At 40.3% G+C, this 23,042-nt stretch overlaps 1 protein-coding gene and 1 long non-coding RNA gene across 14 annotated transcripts in view; one reads left to right on the forward strand and one right to left on the reverse strand.

Moving 5' to 3' along the window:
- CHRM2 (cholinergic receptor muscarinic 2) overlaps positions 1–15,476 on the forward strand; it is an 89,812-nt gene extending 74,336 nt beyond the window's left edge. For 4 of the 6 annotated variants that reach the window (XM_063154090.1, XM_063154092.1, XM_063154093.1 and 1 more), the window contains 2 exons: positions 6,678–8,110; positions 11,340–15,476. In XM_063154090.1, coding sequence (XP_063010160.1) covers positions 6,717–8,110; positions 11,340–11,361 — 1,416 coding nt within the window. In that variant the 5' untranslated portion in view covers positions 6,678–6,716 and the 3' untranslated portion in view covers positions 11,362–15,476. Of the gene's footprint in view, positions 1–6,677 lie in introns of all 6 variants that reach the window. The other 2 variants (XR_010027518.1, XM_063154095.1) reach the window with 2 other exon arrangements.
- Positions 4,790–23,042, reverse strand: part of LOC134417171 (uncharacterized) — a 59,972-nt gene continuing 41,719 nt past the window's right edge. For 5 of the 8 annotated variants that reach the window (XR_010027526.1, XR_010027521.1, XR_010027523.1 and 2 more), the window contains 3 exons: positions 21,067–21,147; positions 17,334–17,389; positions 4,790–5,158 (listed from right to left, as the gene is read on the reverse strand). This is a non-coding gene — a long non-coding RNA (uncharacterized LOC134417171). Of the gene's footprint in view, positions 5,159–11,751; positions 11,846–15,483; positions 15,853–17,333; positions 17,390–21,066; positions 21,148–23,042 lie in introns of those variants that run through there. The other 3 variants (XR_010027520.1, XR_010027522.1, XR_010027524.1) reach the window with 3 other exon arrangements.

Raw genomic sequence — 23,042 nt, forward strand, 5'->3', positions numbered from 1 at the left:
TTAAAATATTTTTAAGCCATTCTACTTCTGGTAATGACTGTTTTATGTGGCAGCTGCTTATCTGTGCCTCTAGATGGAGATCCTATCCATTTAACAGTCCTCTAGAGAAAGCTGTGGGATGCTTCCATTTTGCCTTTCACACTGCAAAGAATAATTTTTTTTTCTCTCTGATTTCTCTGGATTATAAATGTATTTTGATCTTAGCAAATAGATATATTTCACATCTTACCTGAAAAAAAAAAAACAGAAAACATAACAAAACATAAAAAATGCTCTTCTCTTCCAGCTTTCAACAGCAAGAGCATCCCTAACTATTTACTTTGCCTGAAATGTAATACTGAAACCTTCTGCTTTCCAATTGACATTCTGAAAACTCCCTCTACTGTGCAAGCACCTCTGACAAGCTGAGGTGCACAGGATTGCAGGTGGGACTCAAGGAATGACATTCCTCAGAAGGAATCACATGGACCATTGTACTCAGTCACTTTTATCCTTTGGATAAACCTCATGGTTCCACAAGAACACAGAGGAAAACCTTTCATAACTTCAGCAAGAGAATTGGTTATTTTTTCACTAGTTTTGGACCAAGGTTTTATATTATAAGCCAAGCAAAAATAAGGAGGCATGTGCTCACATTATCACATTATTGTTAGAGAAAATATCTTCTCTAGTCCAGGAGGTAAAAATCCCTTTTTGTGGATCAAAACCAGTTAGACTGAGCTATGTATATGAAGCATATTTTTCAGATTTGCCCAGTGCAGTGGGAGGCAAAGTTTAGCTTGTAATTGTATTAGCTGCCCAAAGACAGAATGCAAATTCTCTCTTGATTACACAGGTCCCAAAAAACAAAAACATATCTGCAGCCAAAGCTATACTAGAGGTAATATTTCATGTGCCTTAGTACCAGTGGGTGACTATCAGAACAGGGGCAATAGTAATAACAGTATCAATATATTAGAAATACTTTGTTATCAGATCTTTGAGGAAAAACTACCTTTTTAATATTTTTTCCTGAAAATAGAGAGATTATTGTTTGGTTGGTTGGTTTTTTTTTTTACTATGCTGTCTAAACTTCTACTTGTGTCATATTTAATATCAACAAGTTGGGCTCATGACAGTATATTTACTTCTATATAGTTTTTCTGTATTCCCTTCTCTACAGTTTCAGCCTGCCAGAGCAGCAGTGTGCAAGTTGGAGTTTACAGTTTTACAAACCCTCAGACCCAAACGTGCCCTGAGGCAGCATTTTGGTGCCAGCATTGGCACCTACTCATGTACAGTCCCCTGCTGCTTTTGGGGGAATATTTTCATTTTTGCCTTGTTTCAGTTGTTGTTTGTGGCACACTGTTGGTTTGCTTTTTTAAATATTTTCTGGCTCTGATCTACTTGTTGTTGCAAGATCTGTGCAGAAATTTTTAATTTTCCCCTTAGGTATCCTTCTTAAGTAGATGGGGAAAAGAAAAACCAAGCAGGCCCACACAATAACTTTTTTGTAGGACATGTGTTGATTGAGATAAACAAAAGTGCATGAAAATGAAAAAAAAAATAACAGACCACACCAAGACAGTAACACTTAGCAAAGATATTTCTAGTTTCAAAAGGATTACAGAAGATAATCCATTAGGTGAAGATTTTAGTCTTCAGGTGTTTGGGTATTTTCTGAAATGCATTTTTACCAAAAGTCCAGACTATATATATATATATATATATATATCCTCTCTTAAGGTCTGCAATAAATTCTGACTAACAGACCTAGGATATTTATTACAGATTAAGGGATTTTGTTTCTCTCATTTTCTTTTCACACTGTGAGTTTAAAATCGTACCAAGAAGAAATTTAGAATCAAAATCAATTCAGTTCAGGATAAAAATCATTTCAGGAAAAAAACATTTCATTATTACTACAGCAATATCAAGTCTATTTTGCACAGGTTGGGGCTGAAGAGGAACTAGATCAAAAAAAGAAAGTTAAAAAAGTATATTTTTTCTGCTTGAGACTTAGATGCTTAGATGTGCCCTCAGAATGGCAATGCACATACATTCTTGCATAATCCTGTTTAAATCACAACTATAACTCTCAGGTGCTGATCATTTGTTGCCTCTTTCATGTCTTGACCTTTATATGGTTTCAGAAAATTCAAAGAAGACATGAAATCCTTTAAATTCAAATCCATTAAATTTAACTTGTCAAAACGCACAATACAGAAGAAGAGTTTGTCTAACAAACTCTGACAGGCGTGATGTATCAGCCATTTTTTTTCAATACATCAAACATTTCTGTAGTCTGTTTTGTGGCAGATGTTGGAGATATATTTTAAATTTAAAATTACAATGTTTGCTACAAAATTTGCCTGCACCAAATGGATGTGTTCCTGTCTGGGTAAGTGGAAAGCACAACTCAGCAGGATGCAATGCTTAAGTATGGCCCAGCTCTGCCCCGAACTGTTGTCCAGTCAATAGAAGGGAATGATTTTCAGTACTGTGAGTTCTTTAGAGGGAAGAACTAATGTACTGGGAATGTTTCCTAAGTACATCTCAAATATCAAACAATGAATCATTTTATACGTGGACTTCTTGGCTTTGTACATTTTCTGTGCAGTGATTATGGTGTTTCCACTCCAAAAATCATATATATTTTGAAATATATTTCAGAAAATTATCTTGGTTGCTTTTAAGGTCACAAGAGACATTCCTTGCCTTTTCTGGGTATTCTCTGTTCAGCAAGAATGCACTTAGTATAGAAGGATAAATTATGGTAGCCCATGGGAGCCAGTGCCATATTGTGCAACTCACACAAACACCCATGGGCCTGCAGAGGAGAGCTCTGTTTGTTCAAGAATAAGATCTGGTATTTCTCACACAGGAGGTCATATTACCTTAAAATGCCTCTGCCCCGTAGGTCTGCCTGATGAATAACATCTGCTCCCATAACAACAGCCTCTGCAGCAGGAGATGGGCTCTGGCAGGACAGAATCAGCAGCAGTGCACAGGCAGTGCTGCAGCCACGATGAGAAACAGAGCCCTCTCTGTGCACCTGGTGCCAACCTCTCAGAATCTCTGCTGCTCACAGTGACTCTGAGATATGTACAAGCCTCTTTTCCCAGCCTGGCAGTCAAGGAAGGAGTCAGGATTTTTCTGTTCTCATTTTCAAGGTTGTTTATTATTTTTTATCTAATACAGTCTTTCTCCAACCTGCTGAGGTCTGTCAGGCAGGTCAGCACATGGCACACTGCCCGCCCTTGAAGCAGTTATCTTTTTATACTAAAAACTACATGTACATTATTTACCATAACTTCCCAATAACCTATCACCTATGTTAGACAGGGAGTTTCTACCTTAAACCAATCCAGAAGTGCCACCATCATAGCAGAAGATGGAGATAAGAAGAAGAAGGAGAAAGACTGGACATGCCCAAATCCCTCCATCTTGCCTCCTGAACCCCCATTCTAAAAATCCCAAAATGTATTTTTCACCCTGTGACAGACTAACTATTATTCTTCTTAAACTTTCTTGACTTGTAATTCTTCATATAAAGGTGGTAATTTGCTCCATGGGTCAAAATCAAAGGCACAGGAGTCTTGAGGCTCTGTGCCAAGGCCTCTGAGCCCCCAGCAAGGGGCTTGAGCCCTCCAGGACAATCAGAGGAATTCCAACACTGGGTTCCAACACTAACCTGTGCTGGAGCCAGCAGGAGGGAGCCCAGAACATTGCAGGGGCTCCTGGGTTAGGGAGCTTGCACACCCCTGCCTCTGTGTGGGTTATTTTAGTACTCTGAGGAGTGACCATGCATGTCAGTGGAAATCAGATTTGTCTCTCCAGCCCTACATCCTTTCATCAACATGCACAGCAGAATATGCTTCACTTTACAATCACACTGATGCAGGCAAAGGGAAGTTTTTACTGGATGTTTTTACAGCAGATGTTTCCCTGTACCTCAGAAAGTTGTGACTGCCCTTGTAATTTGTAGCCAGAGTTACCAGCCTTCTTAAGGGCTGGAAAGTTTTGTGCAAAAAGAGGGAAAGACACTCCTTTGCTCTGCTTCCATTCATATTAACACAATGAAATCCTATTCCTAGCAAGTAAGATTAGCTTTTAGCTTGCATCCATCTCCTTGCATCCCATATTTCCCCATAAAATCAGGAGAATTATTACTGAATTGCCAGTATTTCCAGTGAAAGTGGGTAAAAATTTCACCTGAAAAGACTCAGGAATAAAGTCAGCTGGGAAATGGTAATTTGGTTTCACAAGTTTCAAGTTTTTTAAATTAATTTTGTTATTCAGTGGAAAGAAAATAGAACTTCTGAGCATGTTTTCAAAAATATATTGTAGAGAAACACTTGTTTCCTTATCACAAAGCAGAATTTTTTCATCTCTAATCCACTCTCACTCATTTCCATTTTGCTCCCCCACTCACTTTCTGTCACCAGAGGTAGCTGCAGAGCACCAGATCATGAACCTTCTTCAGCTGATTTTTTTTTTAATCAATACATCTCTATGCATGATTTTTCCTCTTCATTAAAAATGCATTCTGCTAAGAATGTTCATAAACAATTCTGCTTGGGAGAAATTCTTAGCTTGTCCAAAAAATTGATGCCTTACACATCTAACTGGGTAACCAGCTGCTCAGCTGTGAAGCTTTGGGAGAAAAATAGACTGGGAATTGCTGGAATGTCACTCCTATATATTAAAGGTGTCCCGTCAATGTTTTTGCACAGAACAGAAATTCTGCTACATTCCACTCAGCCTATTCTTACTGTACAAAGCACACACTTAACTAAAGCATTCCTCTTCCTCATTTTGTTATCTTGAACCTGATCTCAAGGATTTTAGTGTTGTACCTGTAAATAGATAGCAAGAAATAAATGTCTGTCGAGCCTTATGTTCCTCTATTTATTCATGTATTCACTTGAACATAGAAATGGCAAAAAATATTTTAGCTGTTTTTGACAGCAAAGGCAAATGCATGACCCCACCCTCTGCCAGTTGTATTTCTCTAAGTATAAATTTCAAGATTACAAAGTTTCCTCAGACAAAAAACCTTTTACCCTGGTTTAGCATTTTGACTTTTCCACGGAGACAGGCTTGCTTATTTTTCCCAGAGTTCAGAAGGGGTTTTGCCACTGTGCTGACATTTTGCATCATCTTCTTTCTTTTGCATCTGGAAAAAAAAAAAAGTGAAAAAAAATAAAAAGCACAGTTCTGAAATGACAGTAAAAATGCATTGTTCCTTTGAAGTGACGTGGACTGCATATGTCTGTGCATCAGCAGGTTAGTCAGAGGGACCAGAGCAGAATTTTATAACCCTGGTGTATAGAGGAGCCATACATAGATTATTTTTTTGTCTTCCTTTGATTGCACCACCATGTTTAGAGACTCCTTAAAGAAGTGATGCTTTATGTGTGGGGGGAAAAACAGGAGAATATTGTAATTAGGAAAAAATTCAAACTTCCCTGTCACATCTGGCCTTCATGCTTCAATAATCCCTTGAGCACAGCTCATAAATAATGAGCACTCAGATGCTGTAAAATTCTAGTGCATTCTATTGACTTCCAGGGGATGCACAAAAGGATAGAATATATCCTGGAGGTAAAAGCAGGCACTGTTTTCTTAGTCTTCTATCAAATGTGTATCACTAGCAATTTAATTACTATTTATTGAGCACTGTCAGTAGGGTATAAGGGGTACAAAAAAATTGCTATGTGTAAACAGAACTGATTTTTATCTGTTTCTTTATTTAGCATTACCCTGCTGTCTATTTCAGACTTTTTGCTTTAGCTTTATGTGATGCAGATTAAAAATATTGTTATTTGAAAAAAAATGGGAAAAGTGCAATCAAGCAAGCATCAAAAGATAATACCATGTATAAAAAAAAACCCCAAACAAACAACAATCCCTTATCCAGGTACAAATACTCAAAAGTAAAAAAAAAACAACAAACTTTAATCTTACTGAAATTGAAAAAAAAATAGAAATCAAATACGTATGAATCTAACTAGATAGGTAAATTATCAACTAAGGTGAGTTTATGAAGTTTGTTAAGTTCAACAGACTGTTTATTGACAAACTAATTAGTTTGATGAAGTGACAAAATCTTTGTAAGTGCTGCCTGAAAAAGAAACTGCAGGGTAAGAAAACTGGGGGGAGATATGATAAAAAAACCATTCCATAAACCTCACAGAAGCATGTCCAGGTGAAAAATGAAAGAAAGACAGAAACAGAAATCTCCTTCCCATGATCTGCCCCTCAGTAGATCACAGGTTCACTTTGGGTTATAAGAATGTTACACCCTCCAGTCCAGACTTTTTATTTGGAATAGGATTTGAAATTAGCAAAGTGAACTATTTTGTTATCAAGAAAGAAAATAATATGCAGGTTCAGTTCCAAAATATTCAGGTCAATATTAGTTTTAAAAAATAACAAAGAGAAAAAGACATCTGAGAACTTAATGTAGTTTTCAGTCCAAAAGTGTGCCTTTCTCACATATTTACAGCTAGCCTATTGTTCTATTATTCCTAAACTGCGCACTGTGTTTCCTTTAGCCAAAGTTGACTGGCTTTTCCTGAATATATCTTCCAGCTTTAAACTTTTGCCAAGTCGTGGTTTTTTTGGGATCCATTCCTTAAAGGCAAAGGGACTAACTTCCTGATTATATCTGTTTTCTTTTCTTTCCTCTGCAGGCTTAAGTTGTAAGTGGGTATCTTGTTACCAGAAGCGAAATGAATAACTCAACTTACATAAACTCTTCCTCTGAAAATGTGATGGCCTTGGAGAGCCGCTATAAAACTGTCGAGGTGGTGTTCATCGTCCTGGTGGCAGGGTCCCTCAGCCTAGTCACCATAATTGGGAACATCCTGGTCATGGTGTCCATCAAAGTCAACAGGCACCTCCAGACTGTCAACAATTATTTCCTGTTCAGCCTGGCCTGCGCTGACTTGATCATCGGCATCTTTTCCATGAACCTGTACACCCTGTACACTGTGATAGGCTACTGGCCCTTGGGGCCCGTGGTGTGTGACCTCTGGCTGGCTCTGGACTACGTGGTCAGCAACGCCTCAGTAATGAACCTGCTCATTATCAGCTTTGACAGGTACTTTTGTGTCACCAAGCCCCTGACGTATCCCGTGAAGCGGACCACGAAGATGGCCGGCATGATGATCGCAGCCGCCTGGGTGCTGTCCTTCATCCTCTGGGCTCCTGCAATTCTCTTCTGGCAGTTCATTGTGGGAGGAAGGACTGTCCCAGATGGGGACTGCTACATCCAGTTTTTTTCCAACCCTGCTGTCACTTTTGGCACTGCCATTGCAGCCTTCTACCTGCCCGTTATCATCATGACTGTCCTTTACTGGCAAATCTCCCGAGCCAGTAAGAGTCGGATAAAGAAAGGAAAAAAGGAAGCTGCCCAAAACCAAGAAACAGTTTCCCCCAGCCTTGTCCAAGGTAAAATAGTGAAACCAAACAATAATAATATCCCGACCAGCGGGGATGGGTTGGAGCACAGCAAAATTCAGAATGGAAAAACCAGTGAAGAGACTGTGACCAATAACTGTGTTCAAGGGGAGAAGGAGAGCTCCAATGACTCCACCTCCATCAGTGCAGTCGCTTCCAACTTGAAAGAGGATGAAGCTACCAAAGATGCCAGGCAGGCTTCTGCCTCCCAAGACCATGTCAAAGCAGAGAACTCCAAGCTGACATGCATCAGGATAGTCACCAAGTCCCAAAAGGGGGACTGCTGTGCCCCTACCAACACTACCGTGGAGATCGTAGGCACAAACGGGGAGGAGAAGCAGAACAGCGTGGCCCGGAAGATCGTCAAGATGACAAAGCAGCCAGCCAAAAAGAAACCACCCCCTTCTAGAGAGAAAAAGGTGACAAGGACGATTCTGGCCATCCTCCTGGCCTTCATCATCACCTGGACCCCATACAATGTGATGGTGCTCATCAACAGCTTCTGCACATCCTGCATCCCCGGCACGGTGTGGACTCTGGGTTACTGGCTCTGTTACATCAACAGCACCGTCAACCCCGCCTGCTACGCGCTCTGCAACGCCACCTTCAAGAAGACCTTTAAGGACCTTCTCATGTGTCATTACAAGAATATAGGAGCTACAAGGTAAAAATGATAATGAAAATGGTTATGGAAAGGGCGGAGAAGTTCCAAATTAAATTTAAAAAAAAACCCCTTTGATGCTACAGCACTTTATGGTCTTCTATGGAATGTGCAATCCAGGATGTTAGTGGAAATACTGATAAGGGGCAGCGGCTGTACCCCTGAGGACTACACTTTAAAAAATTTTTTTAATAAATGAAAATAAATCTTTGGGACACGGGGATGTTTGAGAAATTATTCAAGTGTGTGGACTGGAGGCACAGTTCCTTACTTTCTGAGAGTGTTCTGCAGAAGGGCTTTAAAGTCTATGATTTTTGGGTCATTCTGTGTAAAATACTTGTTCTTTCATTTTCTTTTTCTTGTGTTTTATCCTGTGTGTTTATTATGTCTTCATCCAGGTAAAAAAAAAACAAACCAAACAAATTTTAATAATAACTGTGTGGAAGAGGCATAGGAGTTTGGAAGATCATTGAATAATCCAAATCAATCATGGCAGAAATTTTCTAAGGCTCAAAGTTGTCTAAAGCTGTTTTGCCACTGTCATGTAAGAAGCTTAATGTTAGGTAAATCACGATGGAAGTTTTTTCTGTTGTTTATGACACCACCATTTCCAAAACCACATCAGTTCTGAAAGTGTTCTTATGCACAACATGTAATCATTGTATATTGTTACAAGTCTGCTGCTTGCCCCATCCCAGGGGCTTTTGTTCTGTGACTACTTCATCATGTCAAGATCAAAGTGAAAAGACTTGGTCTCGTCCAGATTGCTACATGCCAAGACTTCTTCAGCATCCATGTAAACCAAAGCTTTTGAGACAATTTTGTTCACTTTATTCGTCACATGACATCAACCTGTGGATTTGTCTTTTACCTTCATCAGCCTTTTCTTCCTTTCTGTACCTTACTTGTCCAGGGCAAGACTGAACATCAAAAGAAGCTGTAAATTTAAAGGTCTCACCCAGTCGGCCACCATGGTGGCCAAACAAAGGGTCTCAGCTGAAAAATAGAAACAAGATTATCACTAGAAAATGAAAAGCTACATCCATTTAAAGTTGGATGTACAGATGAAGAGGTATGTTGAGGCTGCACAGAATGAATAGTTAATATTAGATGACCATGCTCTTGACCTGTTAAAAGATAACTATATGAATAATTTTTTGACGTAAAAATTAAGATAGACTGACATACCCATCTGGATCAAGCTCTGCTAAGCCCTTAGTGTAAAACTGGGTTCCTTTCTGGGTGAATCCTGCATAATATGTTTGCTTTCTGGAAAAGATATTGGTCACGTTGCCTTGTACTACGTGAGAGGCATATTTTGACTGTAAGTCAAGGGGTAGCACTAATAAAAAAGCAGACAGGAAAACTGTGATTATATATTAAAATAGTCTTGATGGAGTCTGGCAAGGGTTAAGTTAGAATATATTTTGCTACTCTACACTAGGTGAAATGTGGATAATTTCTGCCTGACAAAGAATTTACTATTCCAATATTTGATATTTACTGTAGCAAAACAAAACATTTTGTGGACAGGTCAGAGGGTATCAGATTATTGAAAACAGAGATTGTCTGGGAGTCATGCACATTTTATTTACCTCCTTCTTAGTACCTCTAACTTCCAGCCCCTAGCAAAGGTACATTTATATGTTTTCTTATCCAAAAAGAGCATAGACAGTGTCCTGAGGATCTCTTTTCTTCTGAGTGAACACCACCCACCAAACAGGACACAAATTCATTTGGTTATTTCATGCTACAACTGCAATATTCCAAAATGCACCTCAAAATAGGAGCCTCTGAGATTACAGAGAAATTAATCTTGCAGAATTAAGTTTTACATTTGACAAGCTTAATGGAAGACAGTGTCAAAGCACTGGTATCATGACAATTTTCATGTTTTGCAGCACAACTTCCCAGCAGAAAGTGAAAATGTGGAGGATTAAACTGCAGTAAATTAAGGCCATGTTAAATTCCGGATTAACATGTCTTAATATGAAGTCATTGAATTTATACCCCTAGTGATTTCATACTAATATAACTGTCTCTATACAGCCAGGGATCTAATTTTGCAACCCTCACTTGCCTTGAGTCATATCTACTATCACTGTTTTAATCCTCCTGCTTGTAAGGAAGAATAACTGCATGACAAAGCTTGCCAAAATGAGCACTGCTTGCCTTTTAAAACTTCTTGCCTTTTAAAACTTCATTCACTTTTTATCTTGATCAGGTCAAAGGAAGAACTTACACATTCCTAGCTTGTTCAATCTCTCAGAGTGTTAGAAAAATCCAAATAAAATCCCAAGATAGAATAAAATCAAGTATGTTCAGTTTCTAAATCTGACTTCTTGGGAAAAGTTTCATAAAAGAAACACACCTGCTTCTTTCTTTCAGCAAGTGCTGTGGGTATCAATAGTTCAGATACTGAAACTGGGAAATAATGGTTTAAGCCATACTTAATCTTTTAACTCTGGTTTTCTGGCAGGCCTGCAAATCCCTTATTCTCACGTTTGAAGCTATCACTTGTCCATAATGAATTAGTCTAACAGATAAGGACACTCCTACAGGCTAAGAAGTGTGGCAGATAGATTGAAATTATAATCCTTCATCATGTGATATGATGACACTCAAAATACCACAGAAAGAAAATTATTTTGGGGCCAGTATTCATGAAAAAACTACAAACAAAGGAAAAACATAATTTAGAAGTTTTCCAGCACTTTTCCCTAGAACCACCCTCACTTTTGATCTCAGAAGATGCTTTGATTTGTGTTATAGTATATTTAAAAGGCTTGCAGGACACACAATCCTCTGTGTTTCCACCCTGTAGCAGTTTATGGTACATTTACATTTGCAGACAATTAAACAGTGTAAAAATAGATGACATAGTGCAACTATGTATGGATACAAACATGCAAACACACACCGCTACACGGTTTGTATACATGAAAAATAACCAACCAATATTCAAGGTATTGCATGGAGCCTTGTCTGCCTAGTGTGCATTGCCAGCTGCTGGGAGGTGCAGAGCCAACACTTATTTCACTGTGTCACCCCTCCTGAAGGCAGAGAAGAGGCAGAACGTGCCCTCAGATTTTGTGAACCTCTTGGGTCTTGAGGTGGTTGTGGCTCAGTAAGACAAAAATGTGCTAATGGTCCAGAAATGCAAAATAATTTCTTCTTGAATATCCTTTGAGCTTTCATGTCTTTCCTTTGTGTCCCAAACCACGTTCACCAGGTTTCACTTCCCTCCTGAGTGACAGATCTGCAGGATGTAGATGTCAGTCTTGAAGAGCAGCTCTCCCTGGGTAACCTCGGCTTCCCTGGCTGTCACCTGCACCCTGTGGTCCCCAGGGTGGCCCTGCTGATGGAGCTGCCTCATCTTCACCTTCAGCTTGGCCAGAGGATCCCAGCAGCACATCCACACCATGTGCTGTGCTGGTCACTTCTGTCTCACATAGAAACCCAGCACACTGTGCAGGTGACTCATGAGAACAACAAGAAAAAGCAAAAATATCCCAAAAATGATAACTGACAACAAAAAACTGCAGCTAGAACTTCTTGCCCCCTCCTTTCCTTCCTCTTTCATTATTTCCGGAAAGAGGCAGCCCACAGGGAGTGATTTGTGTCGTCATGGGACAGCCCTACCTTCATGGGGCAGCCCTACCTTCATGCTCCAGGAAGAGAGCAACAACTTGGAGATGCATCAATCCAGTGGGCAACTTTTCTGAGTGTTAAGGAAGTCTGTGGTCAAAGACAAAGGAAGAAAAGAAGAAAGAAAGGAAAAGAAAGAAAAGGAAAAGGAAAAAGAAAAGGAAAAGGAAAAGGAAAAGGAAAAGGAAAAGGAAAAGGAAAAGGAAAAGGAAAAGGAAAAGGAAAAGGAAAAGGAAAAGGAAAAGGAAAAGGAAGCAAGAAAGCTGAAGCAATGTTTAAAATCTGTTTTCCAGTGAGAACAAAATCTAAGAAAAACTTGTCAGTCTTCTTTCTCTTTGAGATTTTCATTTGATTTATTAGGAATCATAGGATCTATTGAAAGATTGCAAAGTATTTGAGTGTTGCCTGATGAAAGGCAGTCCAAAGACAACAAACACATCTATATAGGTCAGATTGCTTTTTCTTGCTTTCTTTCATTGTTGTTTTTCTGTACAAAAGCTCACAGGAATGGGAGTGTTCAAGTGGACCCCGGAGAGATCAGTTGTTTGGCATTCACAAAGCATGAAGGGGACAAAATAAAGTGCTAAATCTATCAGCCCTCTGCTTTATACTCTCCTGGTGGAGAAAAACATATTGCCAAGAAGAGGTGCCTTCAAGGAGTGTGGCTGTGGTGAAAGCAGCCCACACACCACTGAAGAAACCCTTGAAGTGGCCCAGCAGCTCCTGGCCTCTCATCCAGGGACAGGAGCAGGAGGGCTATTTTTTTTTAACTTTATCTCCTTATGGATTTCAATGTGTCCATCTGTCTATGGGAATTGCTAGCAAACTCACTGTCCCCTTCTCCAGTTTTGACTGATTTTGATCTCTGTTCTTCATTCCTGTGAATGGGATCTTCCCAAGGATGAGTGAGTGTTGCCTCAGAACACAGCTCCCACTTTCTACTTTGGTGCTGGGGTGGCACACTTTGAATTTTTCACCTCTGCTGACAGCATCTCTCCTTGCCACTCTATGCCCCAAAATTAATCATGGCAGTGGCCTAGCAGGACGGGACAGGTAAAGCATCCTGACAGCAATGTGCTGGAAACTTGACATGAATGCAGCTTGGGGACAGGAGTGGAGCAGAGCCATGCTGATGTTTTTTTCTCTCCCCTAAAAATACTTTGGAAAAGTCTTTATTTTTTGTCAAATTGTGGAGTTTTTGGGAGCAAGAATTTAAAGTTTTACATTAAAAAAAGGCCAGGCAAACAAGCTCTGGCCCTGTGCATGGGGACTGTTTGCTAACAGTGAGTTTGGAGTTTAATAGTCCCAGATGACAACAGTGCAAGTGGTAAAAATTGAGAGGCTTAAAAGAAGTTAGCTTTTCTTTCACTACAGACACTTACAAGGGTATGATTTCTATACAATATTCCTTTTTCACGTATGTTACAAAGTGCTCTAGACTTATAAAGAATCTTTCTTTTTTAAAGTTTGTAGAGAACCCTGCCTTGAAGGAACCTCAGAGATGGTCTTTAATTTTCTGTGGCCTCTCTTCTCTGCCTGTGTTTCCTCTTCTGCCACAGTTCTACCAAAAATCTTTCCTCCTTACTTTAACAAGTGTCACCTGTGTTACAGCTACAGGCTTGTAGTTTCACTTGCCTTTCAGGCGCTGCGAATGCTGGTATTTAACCTCTCTAACCCCACCCAAAAACTGCCTTCCCTAGCACAACATCCTCCTCCACCAAAGCCCAAGCTACTGTATGGGCTGGCAACTTCCATAAATCCTTTCTGCATAGGTTTTAAATGGGAAGTAAAACAATCCCTCCAGTGAAACAAAGCCAAATCAGTTCCTTTGCTCCCCAGTTGTGCTATCTCTGTGTTAGGCACAACAGTGGACATTGTCCAAGAGTGAATGTGCTCATAGTGGGATATCATCCTGCCACATGCACGGATTAATTTTCTGCTCTGTGCCACAGAAAGGCAGCTCTGCCTTCCCCTGAATCCCCTTTCATTCATGAGCTTACTGGCAGAGTATTCACTGAGAGCCCAAACCTAAGAATGTAATTACAGCAAGGCTGAGTTGAACATCTACCACAACCAATGCAATTATTTCTCCTATATTTTTATTCCCTTCTTTTGCAATGCCTCTTTTGCTGCACTGTGGAGCCAGTGGGTTACATGAGCATATCAGTCCTCCCAGGCCTCATGTTTCAGAGTACTGCGTAGATTTGTTAAACACATTTCATTCCAGTGATAACCAAATAAAAGAAAATAAATTCTGGTGTCTTTATGCCTTCCAAAGTTCTGCATTACCTGAAGAGTGCCACTCAGTAACTACTCTTCTTGGTCTTTCCACTATGAGTTTCTTTTCTTTTTCTTTCTTTTTTTTTTTTTAATTTTTTTTATTTTTTTCTGGATCATACTTGCCAAGAAGCACACAGAAACCATTCCCTGAGATGTCCCAAAGTGCTCTGACTCTGGCAAAAGAAGCTCTGTGTGGTACATGAGGCAGTACGATCACAGCCTGTCTTACAGTGCCCTTGGAAGGAAGAATTTATTTAAGATATTAAACACTGAGTGTTCAATATCTGGGCTGACTCACCTGACAGCACTGGAGAGAGCACAAGGGGAGCAAAGTTGGTGTGTTCTGACTGGCGAAGGGACAAGCAAGTCACAGCTGGATTGCCTTTCTGCTTCCCCCAGCTCATGGAGGCTTCAGGGAGGAGGTGGGGATTCCTGCCCCTCTGGAGACTCTGTCTCTCCACTCCACTCCAAAGACAGCCCTTCCCTGAAGCACACCCTGGCAGCAGTGGCAGCAAAAGTAATAAAATCACTGGTGGGAGTGCCACGACTGCCAGTCAACACACATCCTTCTGTCCTATCCCTTATTTCTGGTGCCACTTAGCCGAGGTGGTTGGTAAGTTAGAGACTAGCAATTTGTAAATACCTTTAGATAGTGTGTTTTAACATGACCAACACCATATCTTGACTGTGTAAAAAATAATACATTCTGTGTAATACTATCCAGATAAGCTTATAATGTAAATATATCTACAATGAATGTCAAATTAGGCTTTGAGCTCTATGTATGAGGAAGAACCTCATCTCTTCTTGAGATCTTTTTTAACTTAACAATATGAAAAACTTGTTATTCATTTATAAATATATATATATATATTTAAAACCTGCATTCTTTTCTTCAAAAGAAAATACTACTGCAAGAAAGAAGGAATGCATTACATGTATGTGATCTCCAAAATCATGTGGTAAAACCAGGAACTGAGAATCCTACAAGTAGGGGACTGGTCAAATTCTTAATGCCGTACATTTGATCTCATATAAATAAGATAAGCACAAGTTTATGGTTAGCTGTGTAAAGCTGACCCACTTGATTATATATACATTATAGATATATATTTATATATGCTGTATAGATATACATATATTATACACAACATTCATACAGTGGAAGCAAAGTTTGATTAAGTTATATTAACTGGGAATTTGGATGTAATGTTGTGGATCATTTGGAGGAAAAATGTCTGTGTTATTCAGCAGTATTTGTTATACAAGATGAAGAAATAAGGTATTTCATCAAAACAAGCCATGAAGGAATAAGATTATGAGGGTTTGAAACATTTTGAAGTGACAAATAAAATTACATGCAATATATATGTATGTACTTCTGCTGAGTTGTATTCCTAGTTAAAGCATTGCATTAAACAGAGAATTATAATAGTAAAAATGTGTTTGTATGTGGTATCTCTGATTATTTAATTTTTCTACTGACTGAGCTACTCTGTGAAATGTAATGGTGATAGATGGAGAAAAATGGTTTTCCTACAGTAGCCACAGGCTGAGAATGTCTGTAGTAATCAGGAAAAAAATTTCTAAGCTTATTTTCCCTGACTTCCTTGGCAAATGTGAAGTTCAAGAAGGATCTCAAGTACAACTTCACCTTTTCTTGTTTTGTCCACATCTTTGTTCCTCCTTCAGAAGATGTCACTTTAACCACAATGTCCCTTGAACATTCTGACAAGGACCTCCAATAAAACATTCCTCCAGATATTTCTGTCATCCCAGTATTGAAAAGGAATAGGGAAGATTCTTTTGTAGCTGTCCTGTTATATTCAAGCAAAATAAAATTTTAACTTTGAGGGGACATGGCACCACTAACAACCAAGGACTTGTGGAACTCCCTTTGCCTTATGAATGCAAACCTGTCTGCATGGCATGCTCAGAAATAATCTAGGAGAAGAAATAAAGAAATCAGGTGCATATTCAGCTTCTCGGGGTCCCAGGACACTGCTTCACCCCCACTTCAGAAGCAGACAGGGCTCAGAAGCAGCAAAGGGATGCAGTGGTAGTGGTGACTGGGGACTATGGCTGCTCAGGTAAATCTGGTTTTTGGAGCACAGTCAGCCTATCAGTTTGACAAGTGATTGAAGGGGGGATCTCTTGGGCATGGTGCAATCAGCTCTGTCTGTGTCAGGATACTTTTGTCCATCTGCTCCAAAAAAGACATTTTAATAAAGTGCCCTATGTTGGCCTCCTTTTCCTAATTTTCCCTTTCTAAAATTTGAGGATCTTCACTGTTTACAGCTTTACAGGACTTTAAACCTGTCTCAGCCTCTCTGCCAAAGACTTTCTGCCTCTGCCATTTGCTCTACTGTTTCTTCAGCCCAAGCTCACCTTCAGCCATTTCACCATCCCTCTTCACCTGCACCTTTCCACAATGAAAATTAGAAAAGCCAGTTTTCCACCTGCCTTTGTCTCAGAGAAATCAGATAAATTGATTTGTTATATTTATTTACTTGTGCTTGTCCTGTATCTAAGCCCCCTTGAACCCTGCAGAGCAGGGCCTCTACTGAAAGGCTGCAAGGTGGGAAAATTTTAAGGGGTAGATCTTGATGGTCAAAAGACATTTATTTGTAAGAATTACAACAGAGACACAAGCAGGTACCTGAAATCTGTTTTCCCAAGGTACAACTATATTCAGCATGCACATTTCTTGTTTATACATGTATTTAAGATCCACATTGCAGAAACATATATCTAAGGCTACCTGTAAATTCAGAGCACTGATGCTAAACTTTTGTTTGTCTTCCCACACATATTTTGAAAACTCTTTTTGCCAGTACTGATTGTACACAGTAGAAAAGATTCATGGATATGCCAGATTACCCGCCTGAGCCATTCACTCACACTCACAGTTTCACCACGAGGCTGCGAGCAAAGTTACCTTTTGCTTTAAAAGAGTAGAAGCATGCTCAGCACAATAAAAATTACCACCTCACTCTTCAAGTACAGCCAGTAATATTTGCAGTTAATGTAATACTTAATAATGTACATCATTTCCCCTCTGGAGAGACATTTTGAGATAACAGCCACCAGGCCAGAAGTGTCTTTATTAAGTGTTTCTCTTTGAGGCCATTTTTTAGCAGAAAAAATGTAGGTAAAGTGTTGCTACCTACTTCACCCTGAGTCCTGGGAGCACCTTAAGTAAATCAATACAGAGAAATGCTGCTATTTAGTAAATCCATTACACTGTTTCTGGCCTTTTGCCAAGCATTGCATGCACCATCTAGACATGGGAACCTACTTGGCAGCACCAGGACATTGACACCTTCTTCTCCATGGAACTTGCCAACTTCACTTCTGCCAACACACAAAATGGGGGAGAAGAATAAAATCAGCAAGACTGATATCCAAGAATTGGAGAGACAAAAATACCCCTTTCCTTCTGTTCTCAATCTTTGTTCTGTCTTGCCACCCTCTCCTTCCTTATTTTGGTCCTTCCTCCCTCTCCCTGTCCCTTTCTTCCTCTCCTGCCTCTGACAAGTCTCACCTACCTCTCCAGGTTTCTCTCTCTCATTAACAGCTTGCTAAAGATGCTAAATAAATCACTATGAAATCAAAGCCTTTGGCTTAAAAATGCAAAGCAATGTAAGAGGGAAAAGAGATAAGAAGGAATGCCTCAAAAAACTCTGGTTTTGAGGAGTTAATTAATTTCATTTAGGAACCAAAGGTTTTCCCTGACTCCCCCCATAATCACTGCTATCATTTTGCCTGCAGTTGAAAAACACTTATAAACAGGGCTGAGCAGAGATTATTAAATCCGTATGGCACAGGAGCAATATTCATAAACAGAAGCATTGCCAATGGCAGCTGCACCAAATCATTTTCTGGAACTAGAGACACAATGGATCTGTGGTTTTGCAAAATTCATCCTACTAAAATGCAGCCTAATGAAACAATAGGGAGCAAGGTCAAAGCAGTTAAACCTCTCCAGCACAGACCTACCTTAGCTCCCATTACAGATGGGAAGACCAAGCAGTGCCAGGAGCAAAAAATCTGTAAAAGTTGCACTATTTGGGACAAATTAAGATACTCTGTGGTTGTCATTTTGGGTAGGAAGAGCTAAGCTTCTGCCAAGGCTGAATATCTTTCAACAGGAGGGTTAGGCTTCAGCATTCCTGCCAGTAGCCAAGAGATAAGGATGAGAGCAGAATTCGGTGTATACAGGCTTAGTTATTAAAATAGTGGATGTTCAGGATGTTCCACAGAAACTATAAACAAGACTTATCAAATATGGAGATCAAATCCCAGATTTTGTTATGCTGTCTTTCTAAAATGAGAAACAAATAAACCAAAAGTTTCCAAGCGTTTTAATCAGTATATTTTCCATTACAAGGAACGTAATTTTCTTGTATGGAAAAAAAGTCACCATCATTTTATAAAAGGGAGGGTTGAAGTCTTCTGTTCATGCTGAGAAGACATGAACTAGACAACTACAAAATAATGGAGTTGGTTGGGAACTTTCTTTGCAGTGAAAGTTTTTTCCTGCTGTAAAATGATGATTTGGTTTTTTTTTTTTTTTTTTTGGAGGTGTGGGTAAAGCAAGAGGAGACTGAGGGGAGACCTCACTGCAGTTACAACTTCCTCATACGGGGAAGAGAAGGGGAGACACTGATCTCTGCTCTGCGGTGAGCAGTGACAAGACCCGAGGGAATGGCATGAAGTTGTGTCAGAGGAGGTTTGGGTTGGATATCAGGAAAATATTCTTCATCCAGAGTGTGATTGGGCACTGGAACAGGCTGCCCAGGGCAGTGGTCACAGCACCAGCCCCCCAGAGCTCAGGAAGCATTTGGACAATACTTTTGGGTACATGGTGCGGCTCTAGGGGATGGTGCTGTGCAAGCTCAGGAGTTGGACTCGATGATCCTTGAGGGTCCCTTCCAACTCAGCTTATTCTGTGATTTCAAAGGAATTCCTGGGTTTGAAATGCTCTAGGGAAAAAAAGGGATAAGTTTTGTGGCTTATGCACAGCCTTGAGCAGTGGCCAACCAGAGGCATGCACCAGGCTAGAACAGACATAAGCAGGTTTCCATAGCATTGCATAGAGAACAGGAATGATGTCTCAGACATCTTTTTGTGCAAATCCTTTCTTAGGATTTTTCCTGCTGAAGCTGAGAAGTTTCAGCAACAAAATGTAAACAGTGGTTATCTGCTGCTGTGGAATGCAACAGGTCCATCTGTGACTGGCCCATCTTGGATGTTTATAATTAATGGCCAATCAAGGATTGAGCTATCTCAGACAGAGTCCGAGAGAGCTGCCTTTTGTCATCATTCTTTTCTTTTCTACTCTTAGCTTAGCTAGCTTCTGAGGAAACCTTTCCTTCTATTTCTTTTTAGTATAGTTATAATGTAATATATATCATAAAATAATAAATCAAGCCTTCTGAACACAGAGTCAACATTCTTGTCTCTTGCCTCATCCAAGAACCCCTGTGAGCACTGTCACAGAATGACCACGATTTTTGTTCTGGGCATGCTTGGGTCATAATCCAGAGCACACAATCAGCATGATTATGCTTTTATGAACACTTACAGAGGTGCTCCTCTAATGCCTGGCAAAGGGGAATATGTACTCTAAAAGATACAAGCTAAAATATGTGTCAATCCCTTGGCAGACACAGTTCAGGGTGGAAAGGGCTGCAAAGTGAAAGTCAATGGTGTTTGCAAAGAGCTGTGAAGCCACAGCAAGAAATGAAGATGAGACATGTCACCCTTCATCTGCCAAAAGTAGGACACCCTCCTAGGGGCAATGTAGAAAGATAATTTTCCCTTATTTAAGGAACCTTATTTAAATGGGTTGAAGGCCTCTTTGGATACAGTTTTTTCTGCCTATACTGATGATGGGGAGAGCCAGGGTGACAGGCTAAGACAATCCTCTTTTGAACAGCTACATCAGACAAGATGCTTCTCAGTCCATGTGTGCACAGCCCCAGGGTTTCATAGGTTTTGTAGATGCAGCTGTCACAATAATTATAATAACTGGTGTTATGCTGGGAAAAAATGAGATGGGGAGGAAAGAAGAGAAATACATTATGCAAAGGTGCAGACTATATGGGGAGAAAATAAAACTGATTGGTTCTTATGGTCTTATGGTCTTTTATTCTGGGAGAGCATTTGGTCCTTACAGCAGCAAGTTCTGCATGTCCTTGAGCACAGCAGAGCCACCTTTGAGCTAAGTTTCCTGAGGGCATGGGAGAACAGCCTTCTTTCCTTACCCTGGGTGCAATGGTCATGGCTGGCATGGACCTGCCCTTCTCAGCCCTCTCAAAGGCATTTCATGAGAAGAGAACAAAGCAATAAGGCAGAAAGCTCCAGCCTGGTGCAGTGGAGCTGGAAAGGGCAGAGCAGGACTGCTCTGTTAACAGGATCTGACATCCCCATCACGTTTTCTCCTCTCCATCACTCCCTATCAGGATGCACCCCATTGAAGGTGCCAGGAAAGCCACTTCACAATAACATCACCCCAAAGCCACTTCACAATAACATCACCACACATGAATACTAACCTGAAGTGAGAGGAGCTTTACAAAGGGAACTGAGAACCTGATTGCAAAGGCTCAATGTGACAATCACCCAAAGGAAGGGACAGGCAGTAGTTTACATGCACTTTTTCCATTTCCATCCACCCCTTCCTCTCTAAGTTTGCCTTTTTTATAGAAGGGGGAAATAACTGATCTGGATTCAATTTCCCACTGCTCTTCCTGTTGTGCTGGACACAGGCTGTGACTGTGATGGATAAGCAATAAATATACTGAATTAAAAAATACACCCTTGGCTGTTAACTTGCCAGAAGGAGCCTTGGGACTCTGGTTTTTACTCTCTGGTTTATAGTAATTTCCATTGCACACCCTATTTCCTGCTCTATTGCCTTTTGCCTGTTATTCCAGGAAACCTCCTCCAAGGGCCTTTCTGTCTATCAGGTTATGGACCTGATCATGGAACAGTAATTCCTCAGGGGCCGAGACAGTGCTGATTACCTTCTAATGAGATAAAGTTCCCCTCATCTCCAGGCCAGTGAAGCCACCTCCAATTTCTCCATGGCTAGGAGTGATCCCAACCTGTTGATAACAAAATATGTTAACGTCAGTGGGTACTGCTGCCCCAAGGCAAAGCACTTAAAGGAAGAACCTAGAGGAAATGCTGAATTTATAGAAAGAGCATTATGAGTTTTATCTTTAATTCCTGCTGTTTTTCATCAGGTCAGTACCTTATCTGAAAATAAATTAAAAAATAGTCTTCAGAGCAAATACAAGCCCAGTGACCATTTGTGAATACATCTCACCCATAAATTTGTCAGTAAATTATTCTAGAGTGAAAGTGGCAAGGGGAGGGAGGGGTGGGTGTAGTATTATACTTGTAGTGACATAAGCATCAGAAAAGCAATTCAAAACTAGAAATGAAAAATTCAGCAAAATTAAAATTTAATCTAGTACAATTCCATCATTTATTCTTTGAGTATGTCATGGTTTTGCTTGATTATTATATGCATTTCTAAATGATGCTGTAATAAATAATGAAATTCATGCTCTGTATAACATAAAATATTGAAAGCCATTTTCAGGATTTCTCATTTCATGGAAAGTTGTAAAAACAAGCTTTTGTTCCAAGATTGGAACAAACAAACAAAATATTTTCCTAGTTTTCCATGAGTTGGAAAACTATTTCAATGTCCCTACCATTTGTGTGTCTGCCTCATGAGCATATACACAGATGTGCAACTGAAAAACCTGAAGGCCAGGACGCTGACATACTAGATATCACAAAATCAGCACAGAAGCTGAAATATAAACAACTACTGTCTCCTCAGTACAAATAGATTTCTCAATATTTAAAATTTGTATTCAACGTAATTGTGCAGCGAGTGTGGTTTGAGCAGAGCAAATGAAAAATCTGCTATTTTAAACCTCAGAAATTTGAAAGTGAAACAGTGAAAGGCACACAAAATCTGTGTGGGGGCTTTTGTCCTGTTCCATTCCTCAGCCGGGAGGAGGTGGTGCAGCATCAGCACACAGCCTGTCTCTCCTGCCTGGCGCAAACACCTCTCCAAACACCTGGGAGTGATCAACTCCTGTAAGAGTTTAGGCCAGCTGAGCAAGGGCAAGAAGAACGTGTGTAGTCAAGAAGGGAACTCTCCTCTCTCCCTGCACAGCCTGGGTGCCAAATCCTCTGTACCCCTGCCTCAGGAGCAGAGCTCAGTGCATTGATCAGCACAATGCAGCTGTCCACCCACGTGGTTATTAATGGCTAATAAACAGCTCCAGCACCCACAAGCTGCGTTTTTCTCAGCACCAGCCTGCAATCAATAAAGCAACCAGAAGGGCTCCAAGAGGTGCCATCAATTGCAGAAGTTATTACATCAGGATGTTTCGCTGGGAACTCCCACACAAAGCCATCAGGTGTCAGATGCTGCTGTGTGTTAATCAGGAATTTGCAGTGGGGTTGGGGCCCCTCGTGGGCACTGCCTGCTGCAGAATGGATGCTGCACAGAGCCCCCAAATTCCCTGATCCCTCTGTGCTCAGCTACCTGCATTGGCTGCTCTGTGGCCCTTGGGAATAGGAGAGGAAATTGGAACAGCTTGAAAGGAACATGGAGAACAAAGCACAGAAAACATTATCTGTGTCTTTGCTCCCAGGAGAAAATCCTGTTTGCTGGTCAAAAAGCTCCAAAATATTGGGTGCTTTCCAAGGGAAATATGAGGAAACTTGAGTGAGCTATCCCATTTTCACTGCTTAATTTAACAGCTTGCTGTTGGTCTATGTGGAAAAGGCAATTGTAGCAAACACAACGGAAATAAACCTGATTTTAAGACCAGTGGAAAAAAACAAACCAACAAACAAAAAAAGGGTTGATATAACATTTATGTTCAGAAAAGAAAACCAGACGAGACTTCTTTTCCTGGTTGTTTTTCCTAATAGCATACAAGGGTTTTTTCATAGTTTTAGCTATGTTCTG

The sequence above is a fragment of the Melospiza melodia genome, chromosome 4 (genome assembly GCF_035770615.1).
Source record: "Melospiza melodia melodia isolate bMelMel2 chromosome 4, bMelMel2.pri, whole genome shotgun sequence".
Classification (NCBI taxonomy): Eukaryota; Metazoa; Chordata; class Aves; order Passeriformes; family Passerellidae; genus Melospiza; species Melospiza melodia.